We start from the raw sequence: 20,607 nt of genomic DNA, 5'->3' as shown, positions 1-20,607 counted from the left end.
CAGGAAGGACATTTGTCATGCATGAAATGTGTACTTTTCCACTGGTTTTAAGTGTTTTAATCAAGGGCTGTCAACAATGTCGAGTGTCAGCTGGTTATTATGTGTTCAGAAAATGCCTTTAATCAGCCACTTTTACAACCACAGCCTTGCATTCCCGGTTTGCATATATTGTCCTATTACTCTCCGGTTACTCACAGATAAAGGTGTGTTTCTGCCTGTCTTCATATTTTAGTCCATAATTATCTCAACAGCGGCCTGAGTGGAGCAAAAGCAAATGGTATTTACCAAGGCTGTATCCTACAAAGTCTCCTCTGCGATGAAAATGAATTTGAAAACTATATTAACTTTGTGATTTTTTCTCATGCCATCCGAGGGCCGATCATGCGCCTGGCAGATATCTCAGCCATCTCTCCCATACGCAGTAGCGCTCATTCGGCTGAGTACTTCTGAGTTCTCTATGAGTGCGCCACTGAGAGACGTTTCTGGCGTTGGCTTGTCACAGGGCAAACAAAAGAATCGGAAGTCCAAAACAGGACATGCCGCAACCTCACCTTCCCCAGCAATCCATTTTCTGGGGTCCCCATAAGCTTTAGGTTGTCTGCTGAGCCTGTCAAAACAAGTTCATCCAACATTAGACTAAAGTGTATAGGGGGCTTTCGTTTTTATCTTGTTGCCATATTACTGTGCTAGACTTGCTTCAAAAAATCCAAGCACATACAATCCACTCTAGAAACCAATATGCTTGATATGATAATAGCACGTTTTCCCAATTCCAGTGGACACATGCCAGAAATTGACCCTAGTTTACTAAAACAAGTCTCCTGTTCTAAAAATAGTAGTGCCCAGTTTTGCAGCTAGTAGTTTCTCAACTTAGCTTTTAAAGGTGTTATCCACAACATTTTTTTTTAGCTATAGTACTAACAACTTCCCAACAGATAATTGACAACTACATGGTTGTTCTACTCTGCGACGGTCTGTTCCGGCTGTGGTGGCAATTTTTCAATTTCCTTTGACCTCACGTCAGCAGACTAGCTTTTTCTATTTTGCACTGCTTTCTCAATCGGACGCCACTGCCAATGTCATGCTGATTGACATCTGAATCCCCGCAGTTAGGCAGCAGAGAACCAGCTGTCAATCAGCATGATGCTGGCATTGACGTCCCATTGATACAGTGAAAGAGAAGGCCATGCTACGTTGATATGATGTCACAGGAAGCAGAAATATCGCTAGCAGGGGTTGTTTGTGACCACTTTGAGGTGGAACAGAACTATATGCTGGTGTGTTCTTACCCTAATAGCCCCCCCACAAAAATAGTCTGCATAACACATTTAATAAGATGGGAAAATATTCAGCATGTTTCAGATTTACAGTTACAGATTTACAATTGACATATTCTCCTCCTACTGAATCTTCATAGAAAATAAATTTTAGAGTTTCTCACCCTTAGTAGCATCATCGTTTACCTGAAGGTTTTGTAATGGAACTAATGAGAAGTTTGTGCACATTTCCATTTTAGAAAGCTGAGTACACCTATATCTGTAACAGATGCATGAGACCATCCCAGAAACATTTGGCATCAAATCTGCCAAAAATAAATATGCTAAACAGTATTATAACACTTCAGGGAACAATATTTGTGTAATAATAAATATAAAATTATTTTATGATAAAAAGAGGTAATAAACTGTCCCCAGTGTTAAATCAAGAAAGTGGTGACCACTTAGTTACAGGAAGAAACCAACCACCAAAACTATAGAATAAACCATAAAAGTCCTGACAAGGATATACAATTTAAAGTATATATCTTTATTAACAACAGTTGTACTAAAAGGTAGATTGTGTGCACATACTTGATTCAATTACTCCAATTCTCACTATCACATAATTTTTTCTTATTTAAGGGGTCCTTCTACCTGCAGCTCCAGGGCACTGCAATGGGTGCTTTATTCGCACCGGTCTACACTAACCTATTCCTGGGGCTGTGGGAGACCTCTTTCTATCTGGAAAAATACAGTTGACAGAGCATATCCTACCCTGGGTACCCTGCATCGACGATATATATTAAATATGGCAGGGCTCAGATGAAACCCTCAAAGATTTTATGACACTTTTGAATTGGAATACTTACAACATACACTTAACTTATCAATTTGATCTAAATTTGATTGAATTTCTTAATGTGAGCATTGGGAGGAGAGAGGATAACTGCCTACAAACTGATATTTTTCGTAAGACAACTTCAGCGAATTCACTACTACATGTGACTTCGGCACACCCCCAGCAGCTATGGACCGCTGTTGTGAACTCTGCTTTTGGGCTCCCTCCGGTGGCTGTAGGTAGTAATGCAGTTGTCCCTGGCCTGCAGTTCTGGACAGGTGTATCTGCTGATTGCAAATCTGACTGGGGTATTTAGGTTTGCAGGACTCATTAGTCCTTGCCAGTTGTCAATGTTTCTTGTGAAGTGTTGGATCACTTTCTGGCTCTCCTGCTTAGCTGCCAATTCAGCAAAAGATAAGTGTCTGTTTCTTTTTCTGTGGCACACATGCGGTGTGCTAGTATTCTGTGCTATTCATTTGTTTTTCTCTTGTCCAGCTTAGACTGTGTCAGTGTTTTCTCAGTCTTGTTGGATTCTCTGGAGTTGCAGATAAACACTCCACATCTTTAGTTAGATGGTGGAGTTTTTGTATTTTCTGCTGTGGATTTTTTGGAAGGATTTTTATTACTGACCGCTTAGTATCCTGTCCTATTCTTTCCTATTTAGCTAGTGTGGCCTCATTTGCTAAATCCTGTTTCCTGCCTGCGTGTGTCTTTTCCTCTACTACTCACAGTCATTATTTGTGGGGGGCTGCCTATTCTTTGGGGTTCTGCTCTGAGGCAAGATAGTATTCCTATTTCCATCTATAGGGGTATTTAGTCCTCCGGCTGTGTCGAGGTGTCTAGGTTTTGTTAGGCACACCCCACGGCTACTTCTAGTTGCGGTGTTAAGATCAGGGTTTGCGGTCTGTATAGTTACCACCTACTCCAGGGAAAGTTTTCATGCTGCTCCAAGGTCACCGGATCTTAACAGACCGCCCTATTCTTAGAGGCCAATTTTTGTGCCATCGTAGGATTTGTTCTAATGAAGCTGACTTTAATAAACAAGCTGATGATTTATAAAGGAGATTCCTCACTAGGGGATATAGTAAACACTCAAAAAGGCACTTAACCGAGCTAAGCATACGACTCGACATCAAGCTTTATACTCCATTAAACCATCTACTTCCAATCAACCAGTCAGGTTTATTACACAACATCATGGCCAAACCGATTTGATGCGATTTTACATGGCCAAATCCTGGTCAATCCTACAATCAGACCCAATTCTATGTCAATATATTAGGAAGGGGCCAAACATCACATACAGGAGATAAAATAATCTGGGGGACCAACTTATAAAAAGCCATTATACATATAGCACTGCCCCTTCATCTTTTCTGTCCCATCCTAAACCATCAATGGGTTGCAAACCATGTGGTAAATATGTGGCTTGTTCCAACATTCTGAAGGCCCAAAACGTCTCTAATTCTAAGGGAACAACCACATATAAAATTAAACACACTATAACTTGCACCTCCAAGTCTGTAATTTACTATGCAACTTGTCCATGTTCCCTTATAAATGTGGGGTTAGTGACTCGCCAGATAGAAGTCCGCACCCATGAGAATGTCCTGGGAATACAGGCCGCTAGGGAAATTGAAGATGTTTCTTTACTAAAATCGATTCCAAAACATTAAAATTCATCACAATTGTGATGCTTCACTATTGAAAGTAATTGGTATCGGCTTGATTGAGCCAAATGAAAGGGGTGGGAAGATTAGTGTACCCCTGGCGAGAATGGAGGCCAGGAGAATATGAACGCTAGACACTGTCTCCCCACATGGTTTAAATGAAGACTTAGCTTCACTCCCTTTTTGTAAATCATTATTTTATTTATTTTAACTCATTTTAATTTTTGAAAAATCATTGTGAATTTTAACCGTATATTGTTATATTTCTTCCTATGACTTCCAGCTATGTTTTTAATTGTTAAAATTTTTTTCTTTATTTTAGTATAGTTATTTTACTTACTTGATTTGATCGTGGCTCGAGGATTCAACATCGGAGTAGTTGTGCCACCTTAGTATCCATTCTGGTGGTTTTGCTTCGGAGAGCTGTTTTTTTCTATAAACATGCTCTTCTGGAACATTTGGGGAAGCGACTCTTATTTGGGGATGCGAAGGACTATTGTGGTCCGGTTGACCTTTGGATCCCCCTTTTTTGGAAATAAAAGGATATATTATGTCACTTTCACTATCTAATGCACTAATGGAGCAATATTTAATTTATTTATTTTTCCATTTTTTAGCACTTTTTTGTCACTCTTTTTGTCCCATAGATATGTGGGCTTACTGAAATGCTCTTTCATACCGTATATATATATATATTATATATATATATATATATATATATATATATATAGTACTAGATTGTGGCCCGATTCTAACGCATCGGGTTAATGCATGTCCCCGTAGTATATGGACAATGATGATTCCAGAATTTGCGGCAGACTGTGCCCGTCGCTGATTGGTCGAGGCAACCTTTATGACATCATCGTCGCCATGGCAACCATTATGACATCATCGTCGCTGTGCCCATTGCTGATTGGTCGAGGCCTGGCGGCCTCGACCAATCAGATTTGCGGGTTGTCTACGTCCTTTATGACATCATCGTCGCTGTGCCCGTCGCTGATTGGTCGAGGCCGCCAAGCCTCGACCAATCAGAGGCACGGGATTTCTACGTCGATACTGTGCCCGTCGCTGATTGGTCGAGGCCGCCAAGCCTCGACCAATCAGAGGCACGGGATTTCTACGTCGATACTGTGCCCGTCGCTGATTGGTCGAGGCCTGGCTGCCTCGACCAATCAGAGACGCGGGATTTCCAGGACAGACAGACAGACAGACAGACAGACGGAAAAACCCTTAGACAATTATATATATAGATATTGCCCAGCCACGTAGTATATTGCCCAGCCACGTAGTATATTGCCCAATCACGTAGTATATTGCCCAGTGACGTAGTATATTGCCCAGTCACGTAGTATATTGGCCAGTGATATAGTATATTGCCCAGCCACGTAGTATATTGCCCAGTTACGTAGTATATTGCCCAGCCACGTAGTATATTGCCCAGTCACGTAGTATATTGCCCAGTCACATAGTTTATTGCCCAGTCACATAGTATATTGCCCAGCCATGTAGTATATTGCCCAGTCACGTAGTATATTGCCCAGTGACATAGTATATTGCCCAGCCACGTAGTATATTGCCCAGTCACGTAGTATATTGCCCAGTCACGTAGTATATTGCCCAGCCACGTAGTATATTGCCCAGTGACCTAGTATATTGCCCAGCCGCGTAGTATATTGCCCAGCCACGTAGTATATTGCCCAGTCACGTAGTATATTGCCCAGTCACGTAGTATATTGCCCAGTCACGTAGTATATTGCCCAGTCACGTAGTATATTGCCCAGCAACATAGTATATTGCCTAGTCACGTAGTATATTGCCCAGTCACGTAGTATATTACCCAGTCACGTAGTATATTGCCCAGCCACGTAGTATATTGTCCAGTCACGTAGTATATTGCCCAGTGACGTAGTATATTGCCCAGCCATGTAGTATATTGCCCAGTGACGTAGTATATTGCCCAGTGACGTAGTATATTGCCCAGCCATGTAGTATATTGCCCAGTTACATAGTATATTGCCCAGTTACATAGTATATTGCCTAGTGATGTAGTATACAGCACAGAGCCACGTAGTATATTGCACAGCGACATAGTATACAGCACAGAGCCACGTAGTATATTGCCCAGCCACGTAGTTTATTGGCCAGTCATGTAATATATTGCCCAGCTACGTATGTCACAGGTTAAAAAAAAACATATACTCACCTTCCGAGGGCCCCTTGTAGTTCGGTCACATGACCGGGACGTCATGGTACGTCAATAGTAAAAACTTGGTCACACAGGGTTAATAGCGGCGGTAACGGAGTGTTACCCGAGGCATAACACCGTCCGTTACCACTGGCATTAACCCTGTGTGAGCGGTGACTGCGGGGAGTATGGAGTGGGCGCCGGGCGCTGACTGCAGGGGAGTAGGGAGGGACTAATCGGACTGTGGCCGTCACTGATTGGTCGTGGCAGCCATGACAGGTAGCTGGCGAGACCAATCAGCGACTTGGATTCCATGACAGAATGAGGCCGCGACCAATGAATATCCGTGACAGAAAGAAGGACAGACAGAAAGACGGAAGTGACCCTTAGACAATTATATAGTAGATAATCTGTCATTTTCCAATCACTGAATGATTATTGATGTATTCTAAACAATTTTGGTTCTTTGTAATTTTTGCACACCATTTTGTATCTAGTATATATAAAAATTGGCTACACATCTTGCGCTCCTGTTGCACTGACCACATTTTATTTTGTGTCCATAGTTGATCTCTAGCTCTCTTCTACCTCATTTTGATTGTCCCCTTATTGACATGTGATAGTACTGATTCCCTTCAAAGTGGTCTATTTTCCTGGATATATTTGCCAGCCTCTCATGATTGTTTGTCACAGCTCCACCGCCCATATTAAGTGTAACGGGTTGTGCGCATGCGCCGTTAGTGGCCTGACGTCCTTGCCTCTCGAGTCTCTGTGGCCTTGGAAATGCCGGGTACTCAGTTCCCGTGCGTCTGGTCACGTGATGCGGGGACGGGGACTTCCGGGTCTTCCTGGCTGCTCATGCGCCATACCACACCCAGGTCACTGATATCGGCCGCATACATCCTGCAATTTATAAACCCCTTAATTTTACTAAATGCCACCCCGTGACAAAGGAATTTTATTCCGAAACGCGCGTCGGGGTGTGCGCATTATTAGAACCAGGTGGCACCTTAAAGTACGGATCTCCAATATATACTTTTTTGCACACTGCATTTTGCACATTGAATTTTACATGGAGGTTCTAGCTGCCGAATTAATTTATGCCACTGCTGCGTTTTGATTCTATAAAGGATATATGTTTCCCTCCCCTTTATCCATTTATTAATGGGACCACATGCGGTTTCTTCATTTATGCACTTTTTCACTTTATTGATGGACATCTCTAATATCCTTTTTAGGTGCCCATTAACATTAATACATTGCTGGTTTTATATTTTGGTCCACCATCTATATAATTGATTACATTGTCATTTTTTATTTTTATTTTTGCGTATTTTGTCCTGATATGTGCACCTAATCTACTTTTTTGTACAACTGTTGTTAATAAAGATATATACTTAAAATTTTATATCCTTGTCCGGACTTTTATGGTTTATTCTATTGTTTTGATGGTTGGTTTCTTCCAAAAATAAAAATGACCTAATGTTCCAATGTCTTGTTAGCTAAGATCAGCTATTCTTTTGCCTAAACAGTATTGGAGAGTCACTATTTCAAGGACAGGTTTTTAGATTTACAAAAAAATGAAAAAAATAATTTTAAATTCACTCTGTTATCCTATAGCGTTAAACCAAGATTGTTTTGCCACAAAATGGTTCCAGAACCGTGCCAACTGTTCTTGGTTGCAAAGATCTCATTTTTCCACCCTGTATAAACCAGATTGTGCACCTGATGACAGTGCCAGTGTTTTATTAAAGGAGTTGTTCATGTTTGACACAAAAGCCTGTAGTCTCTCAATGTGACTGCAGACTTGTGAATCTGCCCAGCGCACCTCGCGCATGATGTTAAGATTCTCCAGTGTCGGTGGAAAGACCAGGCAGTCATTCGACCACAAGTATGCGGTATGCATACTCCCTGCTTTGTTCCGACTGCACATGTGCAGCTGCGCACATCTAGTCATAATGTGGGTGGGAGTATACATATCGTCTACCTGTGGTCACGTGATTGGCCTATCCCAGAACCGGAGAATCTTCACATCGCTTGCTGTACAGAGTAACTGCAGACTTTTGTGCCAAACCTGCACAAACCATTTAAAGTATACCATCCCTTCTGCATCTTCCCTCCCAACATCATGTAGAGTCCATGCTATACTGTAATTTGCCATAAGCAGAAACCAATAGCGGTAATGTGCAATAATTGATCAGTCCAGCTGCTAAAAGCAGAGGTTTCAATAATACTACTACGTGCAAATCGAGAATTTAGAGCATGATCACTGCATTTTGTATGTTTGTCTTTTTTTTACTTTAACGGTTTGATCACCCCTTTCACTGCTTTTTTTGGACTATTCAAGGTGTTCTAAAGGTATTTTTTTAAAACTTGCCATATCCTGAGACTTTTGTGTATTGCACTGGTCGCTACAGTTTATATTTTTTACTTCTTATATTTAGGACGATTAGATTGATGCATGAATTGATGTTATGTGTTCATCCAAACAGCATATGCGAGAGGCTGCTGAGCGGCGGCAACAGCTGGAATTAGAGCATGAGCAAGCCTTGGCCGTTCTCAATGCAAAACAGCAGGAGATTGAGCTTCTACAAAAGGTAAGAGGTCAATTCTGTTGCAGCTCACTTTTCAAGTTAATTAAAACCTATTCACCTAAATCTAGAAAATCCGATAGTGAAATTACAGTTGCAATCAACATCATTCAACTCGCATTGCAAAAATGACAAACTTTCTGCTGTTTGCAATAAACCAATCAAATAAGAACAAGGCAATGGGGGTAAATGAAGTACTATAGACACCTAGCATGAAGCGGTTGAATAATTCTGAAACTGCAGTAGTCATTAAAAGTGGCATTTTGTGTTGAATTTGGAGAAATCACTTGTTATATTAGATGTGTTGAGTTATTTCAATTGTTCATGTTTAATTGGTTTATTGCAAGCAGCACAAAGTTCTATATAAAAACCAAACAAAGACTAATTTACATTGGGGTTGAGTAATTTTGATTGTATGTGTGTTTTTATACCTCTCTTCTAACATTTTGTTTTATATTCTTTTTAGTCCTTTTTTACAGAAATCTATATCTAGGAACATTGGTTGTCAGTTAATATTTCTAGGAACATTAGTTGTCAGATAATATAACCACCATTGTAGCCTCCACAGAGTTTGTCATATTTTTCCCACAATTCTGAATATCAGATTTGCTTAGTAATGCAATGAAAAGTAGCAACGATATATCACTGTATAATAAAGTCACTTGTAAGAGATCTAACATGGCACTGGATAAACATCACATAATGCACATATAATGCTTGTTTACATGGTAACCTAAAAAATCTACTACTTTCCCAACTTTTATCACCAGGTACTTGAATGCTCTAACTCCCTGAGGATAGTCCTAAGCCTTGTGCCCCTCCTCTGTAATGCCGATGTCCCAATAAATTCACAGCTTGGGTATATTTACTCAAATATTTGAGCATTCTATTTTAAATAGTAATTCATGCTAGCAGAATATACCATATTCTGATATCCACAGGTACAAGACTATTGTAGAGAGATTGTTCCTGTAATGATGTCTGCAGAGCCACAGTCATGATAAAGGGATAGCTGTTCTTTGTTATTACAGTGAAGGAAAAAAGTATTTGATCCCTTGCTGATTTTGTAAGTTTGCCCACTGACAAAAAGGTGCACAGTCTATAATTTTAAGGGTAGGTTAATTTTTAACATTGAGAGAATATCAAAATTAAAATCCAGAAAATCACATTGTAGAAATTATGTAAATTTATTTGCATTTTGCAGTGAAAAGTATTTGATCCCTCTGGCAAACAAGACTTAATACTTGGTGGCAAAACCCTTGTTGGCAAGCACAGCAGTCAGATGTTCTTTGTAGTTGATGATGAGGTTTGCGAACATGTCATGTTTGGTCCACTCCACTTTGCAGGTCATCTCTAAATCATTAAGATTTTGAGGCTGTCACTTGGCAACTCGGAGCTTCAACGCCGTCCATAAGTTTTCTATGGAATTAAGGTCTGAAGACTGGCTAGGCCACTCCATGACCTTAATGTGCTTCTTTTTGCTGGTGACGGCACCTTGCCTTGGCTGTATGTTTTGGGTCATTGTCTTGCTAGAAGACCCAGCACAGACCTATTTTTAAGGTCCTAGCGAAGGGAAGGAGGTTGTCACTCAGGATTTTACGGTACATGGCTCCATCCATTCTCCCATTGATGCGGTGAAGTAGTCCTCTGCCCTTAGAAGAGAAACACCCCCAAAACATAATGTTTCCACCTCCCAGTTTGACAGTGGGGATGGTGTTCTTTGGGTTATAGGCAGCATTTCTCTTCCTCCAAAAATTTTGAGTTGAGTTTATGCCAAAGACCTCAATTTTTGTCTCATCTGACCACAGCAACTTCTCCCAATCACTCACAGAATCATCCAGGTGTTCATTGGCAAATTTTAGACAGGCCTGCAAATGTGCCTTATTGAGCAGGGGGACCTTGCGGGCATTGCTGGAGTTTAAACCTTTAACGCGTAATGTGTTACCAATGGTTTTCTTGGTGACTGTGGTTTCAGCTGCATTGAGATCATTAACAGTTCCCCCCCATGTAGGTTTAGGCTGATCTCTCACCTTCCTCATGATCAAGGATACCCCACGAGGTGGGATTTTGCATGGTGCCCCAGTTCGATGTTGATTGACGTCATTTTTGTATTCCTTCCATTTTCTTACTATTGCACCAACAGTTGTCACCTTCTCACCCAGCATCTTACTTATGGTTTTGTAGCCCTTTCCAGCTTTGTGCAGTTCTGTGATCTTGTCCCTGACATCCTTAGAAAGCTCTTTGGTGTTGCCCATGTTTTAGAGGTTATAGTCAGACTGATTAATTGAGTCTGTGAACAGGAGTCTTTTATAAAGGTGACTGTAAGACAGCTGCCATTTAAGGAAGGTAACGAGTTGATTAGAAGTCTTAATGGTTCATAGAGGATCAAATACTTATTTCTCACTGCAAAATGCAAATAAATTTGTATAATTTAGACAGTGTGATTTTCTGGATTTTATTTTTGATATTCTATCTCTCAATGTTAAAAATTAACTTACCCTTAAAATTATAGACTGTTCTTGTCCTTGTCAGTGGGCAAATTTACAAAATCAGCAAGGGATCAAAAAATTATTTCCTTCACTGTATAAGATAGCAATCATACACTCGACCAATAGAGAAATCTGAAAAAAGTAAAACCCAAAGATCAATTTAACAAAGAAGAAAAGAGTAGCATAGGACTACTGATAAAGATAGAGAAAATGTCCCATCCAAATTATATTCCATTAACAGCATATATAGAAAACATTTGACGTGCTTCTGGCATGTAGCCGCATGGCCGCCATCAGGGCATTACTGCCTTCCCTGCTTTTGCTTCTGCTCACCGGGCCCCAGGAGTATAACAATGCATTGTGCTCCAGCGGCGCACATCTTGGTGCAGGGAGCTTTCTTGGAGCTCCAATGCCATCAAAACAGAACAGCAGTGCGGCTCCAGGGGAGCTTCCTCCACCTTTTCTGTGACATGCTGGTGACGGCACCTAGGCAATGACATCATGTATGCACGCCGGGATACCAGTCCAGAAGTGTAGCTGCAGGGAATCGTATGAGGTGAGATGTGAGTATGAAAACTTTTTTTTTTAATAAAATGAATTAAATGGGTGTAGGGGGATAGCAAATGGTGATGAAATGAGCGTGGGGCAGGGGACAGCAAATGTTCTATTGAGGGGTGGGGACAGCAAATAATGAATTGAGGGTGGGAGATGGGGACAGCAAGTGATGTATTGGGGGTGTGGGATGGGGAGAGCAAATGTCGATGACTTGAGCATGGAAGGAAAGAAAATAATGATGAATTGAGGGTAGGGGGAGTCAATGATGATGTATTGAGGTTGCGGGATGGAGGACAGTAAGTGATGATTAATTGAGGGTGGGGAGGGTAAATGATGTATAGAAGGTGGGCAAAAGCAAATGATGACCCCTTTGCATCAGTCTGTCATTGTTAATTTGCTTACTGTATGGCTTGGTTCACATTGCGCTATGGCTCTACGTTTAATGGACTACATTACACCGCGGCATAACGCGGTGTAACGTAGTCCGTTAACGCCGCCATAGACTGCAATGTCGGACGCATCTCTAGCGCACGCCCACACTGGGCCGTCATTTGAGTGACGGACCCGAGACGCTGGCTGCAGCGTTTCCGGGTCCGTCACTGCTAGCGCAGATGCCTTAGTGATGTGTGTAATTTGTATTTAACCCCTCCTCATGTACAGTGTTAGGGCTAGCGGAACGCACCAAACAATAAGACTGATAGTGTACGGTGCATTCGTAGCCCGGGGTCCACCGTGCAGAGATGGAACCTGCTGCTGAGTAATGACAGACTATATGGCGGTACTCATAAGTATACTCGCGTGGGTTAAACTTCACCCAACGTGAAGGAAGCGATCCTTTTGCGTCACAGGGTCGCGGTACCGCACATAGAAGGCGAGCAAGCAGTCAGCGAACTTAACCCCAACTAGGATTGAAGTCCGATTAGACCCTTGCTGGCACAACACCGCAACAGGGTGTGTTAGGCAACTCTTATAATTAGAGCACCGAAGTGCGAACTGTGCCGTGCTGGCAGGCACCACTAAGCACCCAGACGTGGGTCAGGAAGCGCACTACTGGCGCGTGGCGCCGCACTGGCGGTCACAGCAATAGACGCTGATACGTGTGTGACACGTTAAGTGATTTGTCGGGCGCTAGATAGCAGCCATACTCCATACGCGAACAGTCATACAATAGGGTAGGGGTATTTAATGAACGACTTGCACTCACAACAAACACACGTATTCAATTGTACACTAGCGCATGGCCGTGCGGTCATGCGCAGTTTATATAATTGCAGGACAGGAAGTGGCCACAGAAACTTTGCCCTTCCAAGACCTGCCAAGAGGACCAATGGAATGCGCTGCAGAGCCAGAGCACATGACCCTCGATCTCCAACGGGAGATCTTGCTCTGGGCATGCTCAGTGTGTGCAAACAAGGACTTAGTCCCAGGGAAGTCCGCTCGCCGCTGACCAGCACTGACTTTAATAGCAGGAGCTGAAGAAGCAGCAGTAACTCTCTGTACAGAGTGAGAGCGAGCAAGACACTGGGAGCGACGTCCCTGCTGAGCAGACTCCACTGCGGCTGGAGGAGAATGGGAGACCGCAGCGGAGACGGATCGAGATTCCCCTTGTGCAGCAGAGGAAACTCGACTCCTAACATACAGCAGCATAGAATCAATGTTGCTATATAAATAAATGATAGTCATGATGAATTGAGGGTGAAGGATGGGAGACAGCAAATGATGATAAACTGGGAGGGAGAGTCGCTGATGAAGAGAGTGTGGGGATGGGGACAGAGAGGACATGACAATAATGACTTGGGGCTGAGGGTTGAATGTAAATATAATTAATCAGAGGAGCGGGAAGAATAGAGTGGGGGTGTTGAGGATGCAGGAGTGTGACTGGTATTGAATTGGTGGAAAAAGTACAGTTGCTAATTTATATATTTATTTTGTGGGGAAAGTGGCTATGTATGGTTGGTGGGGGCACAGTGGTGGATTACAATTTATATTTGAAATGGTGGGTTGCATAATAACTAATTATATTTTAGTGGCGGTGCACGTCTGTATTCTGCTACATAGTGTAGAAGTTGGGGTAAAAGTGAGGAATGTGCTCTGGAAGAGGTGCTCTGGATAACTAACTGTGTGTTATTTTCTGCAGAGATGAGCTCTTGTTGGAAGAAGTGATGGCTGTCTGCGCTAGATGAAGAAGAAAAATGAAGACGAAGAACTTTAACTAGAAACGTCACTGGTGAGTCAATGTGTTACTTGTACACATACACTATACACTGTGAACTAAGTACAGAGCTCCTGGATATGATGCCACTGGGGATCCTTGTATTACCTGTACACTGACACTATATACAGGGCTTTTGTGTATAATGTGTCTGGTGATCGCATTATTACCAGTACACTGACACTATACATAGGTCTCTTGTGTATAATGTCACTGTTGATCCATGTATAACCTTTACACTAAAAAACTATACACAGAGCTCCTGTTTATAATGTCACTGGTAATCCCTGTATTATCTGTACAATATACACTATGTACAGAGCTCCTGTGGATAATGTCGCTAGTGATCCCTATTTTACTTGTACACTACATATTATATACAGTGCTCCTGTGTATAATGGCACCTATGGTAATATTAGTATTGTGGTTTTTGTTTTATATAAATGATCAGTATTGTAGTATTTGATCACTATGTGGTGTAATCTGTGGTCTGGTTATGGTGTGGCGGTATTTTTCCCTTGAATGTGGTATTATTATTCAGTCACTATGTGGTGTAATATGTAGTCTGGTCATGGTATGGCGGCATTTGTTCCTTGTATGTGGTATTATTCAGTTACTATGTGGTAGTAATATGTGATCTGGTCATGGTGTGGCGGTATTTGTCCCCTGCATGTGATAGCATTCTGTCACTGTGATGGTAGTATGTGGTCTGGTCATGGTGTGGCAGTATTTGTTCCTTGTATGTGGTATTATTCTGTCACTATGTGGTGGTAATATGTGGTGAGGTCATGGTGTGGTGGTATTTGTTCCTTGTATGTAGTATTATTCGGTCACTATGTGGTGGTAATATGTGGTCTGCTCATGGTGTGACGGTATTTGTTTCTTTTATGTGGTATTATTTGATCACAATGTAGTGTATTATGTGGTCTGGTCATGGTGTTTCAGTATTTCTCCCTTGTATGTGGTATTATTCAGTCACTATATGGTGGTAATATGTGATCTGATCACAGTGTGGTAGTATGTTTCCCCTGTATGAGGTATTATTCTGTCACTTTGTGATGGTAATATGTGGTCTGGTCATGTCGTGGCTGTATTTGTTCCTTGAATATGGTATTATTCGGTCACTATGTGGTGGTAATATGTGGTCTGTCCATGTTATGACAATATTTGTTCCTTGTAAATGGTACTATTGGTCATTTTATAAAATGTACAGTATGTGCTACAATCCCATAAAGAAAAATAATGAAAAATACACCTAAAAAGAGTATTGGATAATTTAAGACATTTTTAATAAGTTAGAGTACAGTTGGACCCTGCCAAAAGAGTCTACCATGTTGTGGTTGCAGGCTTTAAAAAAATATTTTGGCGAAAACAAAAGCTGATGGCTACCTATGTATGTGTTTGACATGGTGCAGAAGTGGAGTTTTTCCAAGAGTAGGCGGTGGGACTGTGGAAGGTTCGAGGGATGGAGATGGAGCTGAGGTGGAGCCTGGGTGGGGTCTCAAGAGGGCCTGAAAATTTTGCAAGTATGGGGCCCTGAATTTCCTGGTGGCTACCTTTTAATCACTGTGACTAAGTGCTGCTACATACCAGAAGTGGGTCAGTTTTTTATGTAGTACTGTATATGCAATGCTACAATATTCTATTTTTTTTTTTCTAAACAAGATGGAATATAATTTGGATGCTTTTATACAAGTAATCGGGATGTGCAGTTTTTTCAGTCTTTTTCATTAATACAGTTAATAGTCTAGAATTCTCAGCAGCACTCCCATCTTCTGAGATCAATTTCTATCAATATCAGCAGGCAACAGTTTTACAAACTTGGTAAGCCCTGATCTGTTCATGCTCTTGTATATAAAAGAATACAATAACCTCCATCAAATGGCTGATTAGTAGATTCCCCAATCCATAGAATAGAATGGGAATGTTAAATAGCATCACACATAAATAAAATAATATGTACTTTTCTATGTATTTAATAGACCATATTTTGTTCTTCTATTTTATTTATTTATAACAAACCTATATATACCTCATCAAGGAATATTCCTAAATATTCAAATTCATTAATTTATTCAGAAGTTGGAATTATCTTTGATGGTCTGTTGTATTTTTTTTTTAATAAATCAAATCATAAGAACTAAATGTACCAATAACTCTCACGGGATCTATCAATTTTTATTTTATTTTAATTTTTTTTACTAGGTAGACTAGGTCAGCATACTACCTGTCCAACTTGTCAAAGGAAAGCCCAACAGATTGGAGTGATGCCAGCTCATGGCTTCAACAAAAAAATCCTGTTCAGACAAAGCTAACACGAACCAGACCTTATGAAATAGTGTTTTTTTAGGGCAAAATTATCTTCCACTTAATTGTAATGAAAATAAATAAATGTCAGAGGAACTTCTGGCTTCAGCACTTCAGCACTTTCTTTGTCAGCAGGACATCAGTAGTGTGTGGGCAGGTTGACTGCTCATTTCAGTATTTCAGAAGGTAATCCTGCACCCTTCTCTGTCAAGTGTATGCCTCAGCTGTGTCAGAGAAGTGGGTGACTTAGCTGTTCAAATGAGCCAAACTACAGTGATGATATCCTGAAACAGGAAATTCTCTCCTGTCAAACACAAGGTTGAAGTCTAGCTTCTTGGACCAATCTGGTATTTGAAGATAGGGGAATGCTTGGTAATGAAAGTGTATTAATATGGTATATACTTTTTTTTATTGGAAGCTTAAAAGGGTATTCCCATCTCTAAGATCCTATTCTAATATGTAGTAGGATCTACTAAGTAGGTGTACTAATAATAATATTAGCAAATGCCTTCAATTAGAAATATAGTATAGTTCCTGTGATTTGCTATGTTGTTTACCCCATGTGTAGGGCAGTGCAGTAGTATAGGAATCCATGGTTATGACCACTAACAACTAAATAACTAACTAACTAGCACTATATGAGTGGTTGTGGTTCTCTATTCTAGTTTGTCCTAAAGGTGTTTGATGAAGTTGAGGTCAGGGCTCTCTGTTGACCAGTTAAGTTCTTTGACACTAAGCCCACCCATCCATGACTTTATAGACCTTGCTTTGTACACTGTGGACTTCTCCAGAAGCATTTTTCCAAAATGTCTTGTTACACTGAATTATTAAGATGTACCTTTACTGCAAATAAGGCCACCCATCAAAAACAACCATTTAGCATTAATCCTGTTCCACCAACTCTACAGTTGAGACAAAGCAGTCAGGCAAGTAACTTTCTCCTGGCATTTTCCATATCAAAATTTCTTAGCCAGACTGCCAGATAGTAAAGTGTGATTTATTATTTGACCTTTCTACTGTTCTACATTCCATTGTCCGAGTGCTTTACACCACTCCATCTGCACTGCACTTGGTGATGTAACGCTTGTGTGCAGATGTTCAACCATAGAAACTCATGCCACAAAGTTTCCAGAACATAGTTTTTGTACATATGTTAATGCCAGAGAGGGTTTGGAACAATTGTTGATCCAGCAGAGCATCTATGCACTGTGCATATCAGCACTCGGTGAGGCCGCTCTATAGCATTATGTGGTCTACAGCTTATGGTTCAGTCTTTGTGTTCTCGAAATGCTTCTACTTTCAATGGTATCACTCAGAATTGATCATGGAATATATCATAAAGAAAAAAATGTCACAAACTGACTGATTGCATTATTTTGCAATACCACCCATTAATACAGCGAGCGAATTAGAACGACCCATTTACAAAGGGTGATTGTTTGGCTAAGGGGTGAATTTTCTGTATCTGTCGGATTGATTTCAATGACAGAGAGGTGTTTCCCAATGCTTTTGTCCATATAGTGTATCTTATATTGCCCATGCTAGGGGTGGAGGTCTTAACTGCACTGCAGGACTTCCTAACGTTTTGTTACATTGGACAAACCACTATGTCCTATGTTGGATCCCATGTGTGTCAGGAGCTGATTCAGCATCATATTGAACAGGTGATGTCTGATTCACAATAATTGATCTTCATAAAATTTAAATTGAAAATTACTCCTGTCAGTTTCAAGTTATTTCAGTGACCACAGTGGCCATTATGTGTTTCTCTTACTTACCAACAATTGTGTCCATGTATGTATATTCTAATGTTATAAATGCAAAAGATATCAAGAATCAGCTCACCGGGTGTGGATAGTGTACTTACCCAGGCACGGACACGGACCACGCTTCTGTTCAGTGTTCCAGCAAAAGTATAACAAAAAAACAACATTCAGCCATAAAGATTAAGGAAATTAAATTTGTCTTAATTTTTCGACAGCCCTTAAAACCCCAACAGAGAAAACATGGTAAAATGCAGGCGCTACACATCTATGCGTTTCGAGTGGCTAACCAGTGCAAATGGTACCATAATTATGGGTTCATTCACACAGATCAACCGGTAGCGCTAAACTAGCGCTGATTGATAATTATTTACCGATTGGTGGTCATTTAGTAGCCTGTTTACACAGGCGGACCAACGTAAACAGTCTGTAATAGATCACTCTGTGCATAGGCTGCCATTGTTCTGTGCTGTTTACATGGGATGTTGCATAGCCGAGAAAGATGATCTGTTGAGCTGTGCAAAGGAGCATTTCACCGGATGAACGATCATTTTGCTGGTTCATTGGGTGATCGGCAGCCGGTTTACACTGAAGGATTATCACAAATGATTGTTAATAATCTTTCAGTGTAAATGCAGCGGTTAGCAACTTGGAACGTGTAGGTATGTTGTGCTTACTTTTTTACAATGTTTTCTCTGCTGGGATTTTATTGGCTGTTGAAAGATAACAAAGAATTGTTCTCAATGCCAGAGGCATTGGATTTTTTATTCTAATGTGATTTTTTTTTTCAAAATTGAAATTAGAATTTTTTTCACATAATAGTAATAATTTTGTCGACGAGTATTGTAAATGCTGCATCAAATGTAGAATTTGGCACCTGGCGCAGGTTGTATAATAGTCACCCAACATGCTATGGGCAATTTTACCTCCATTTAGTTGTTTATCAAGGTTGAAAGCTTTTTAATGGAGCTAAATATTGGTCAAAGACAAAGTAAACTAATTCTCATTCTGTTTCCATGCAACTGTGAGCCGAGACGGCCATTGATTTTGCTTGTGTTAATAAATGGTGCAGAGATTTTTAATCTGATATTTCTTATACTGCTTTATTGGTATAGGACAATAAGTGCTTTATATCTGTACTGTCTGGGGAAGAAATGACTGTTCTTATCTTTGAGGAAGGTATGACAGATGTTCTAACACCTGACCTGTTCTGTGCAGTTCTGAACAGAGATTACTCTCCCCTACAAGTTAGTAATTTGCTGTTGTACACGTGCATGCTGAAATTGGTAACAATAAGTCACATATTAGGATTCCTGAGATCTGTTGTTTGCTGAAAGACGCCAATGTTCGACTCTTTTCTTTTTCTGAAGGCCCAGGTCGAAGCCAAGAAAGAACATGAAGGTGCAGTTCAGCTACTAGAGGTGAGTAATAATTCAAAGACTTTTTTTGTGGGCACCTTTGCTCCATATCTGTTATTATTGGACTAATAGATATAATTTGAATATTGTAATGCCATGAGTGCCAGCCGTTTTTACCTTTCCATCCAGGAAGAGATTACCAGAAATGTGAAATTTCACCAGACTCTGTCCTATAGGCAAAATTCCTCATGCTGAATTAAAATATTGATCGCTAACTGATCAAATGTTCAATCAAATAGTTTTATCATAGGGTACACATGCTGTCTGTATATCATGAAGTACCAATGATTTATTTAGCACTACATTATATTATATTCAGATATTCAGCTTCCTAACAATGATACCAATAATACTAATAAATTATGCATTCATTTATATTCTGGACATTTCTTGTTCTGTATGTATATCTTACATGTATATGTATAGATATAATAATGAATTGAGAGTTGTTTATTTTCATTGTCTACTGTTGGGGGGGAACCTGTCAGCTGTGCAATCTACGGCCATCATGTTCTAAATGGGAAAGAGCTGAATAGATTGATATATAGATTTCTGGGAAAAAAGTCATAGAATCATAGAATGGTAGAGTTGGAAGGGGCCACCTGGGTCATCTGGTCCAACCCCCTGCTCATAGCACCAAAAAAGAACATATAAGGAAGTCACACGCCCAATATAAAAATACAGACAAATTTTATTAATATACTCTAACATTAACATACATGTAAATATAATTGTAAAAAGGAACACAGACAAAGACACTGCCAACACGGGCATGTACAAAGAATTAGCACCATACAGTATAAACAAATGTTCAGTATACGTAGAGAAAAGCCACTGTCATAAATAAATTCATCATTAATATATCCAATAAGAGTAAGATAAATCAGTGTGCATAAATACTGGCTTTGGAACAGGGCTGAGAAGTCAAGAGGAGGGGCATTGGGGGCTGGGGGCCAAAGCTTTGTCTGATGTTATCGATCTTCTGCTTAAAGGGACACTGTCACCTGAATTTGGAGGGAACAATCTTCAGCCATGGAGGCGGGGTTTTCGGGTGTTTGATTCACCCTTTCCTTACCCGCTGGCTACATGCTGGCTGCAATATTGGATTGAAGTTCATTCTCTGTCCTCCATAGTACACGCCTGCGCTGTGCAAGATTGCCTTGTGCAGGCATGTACTATGGAGGACAGAGAATGAACTTCAATCCAATATTGCAGCCAGCATGTAGCCAGCGGGTAAGGAAAGGGTGGATCAAACACCCGAAAACCCCGCCCTATGGCTGAAGATTGTTCCCTCCAAATTCAGGTGACAGTGTCCCTTTA

General features: G+C 40.6%; 1 protein-coding gene across 3 annotated transcripts in view; it reads left to right on the top strand.

Moving 5' to 3' along the window:
- The window catches only part of RIMBP2 (RIMS binding protein 2), a 524,709-nt gene that overhangs the window by 276,544 nt on the left and 227,558 nt on the right, over positions 1-20,607 (top strand). For all 3 annotated transcript variants that reach the window (XM_069756050.1, XM_069756049.1, XM_069756051.1), the window contains exons 5-6: positions 8,445-8,549; positions 19,240-19,290. In XM_069756050.1, the coding sequence (XP_069612151.1) occupies positions 8,448-8,549; positions 19,240-19,290 (153 nt within the window). In that variant the 5' untranslated portion in view covers positions 8,445-8,447. The remainder of the gene's footprint in view (positions 1-8,444; positions 8,550-19,239; positions 19,291-20,607) is intronic.

This window comes from Ranitomeya imitator, chromosome 1 (assembly GCF_032444005.1).
Source record: "Ranitomeya imitator isolate aRanImi1 chromosome 1, aRanImi1.pri, whole genome shotgun sequence".
In the NCBI taxonomy this organism is placed as follows: Eukaryota; Metazoa; Chordata; class Amphibia; order Anura; family Dendrobatidae; genus Ranitomeya; species Ranitomeya imitator.
This window is presented reverse-complemented; position numbering and strand designations above follow the sequence as displayed.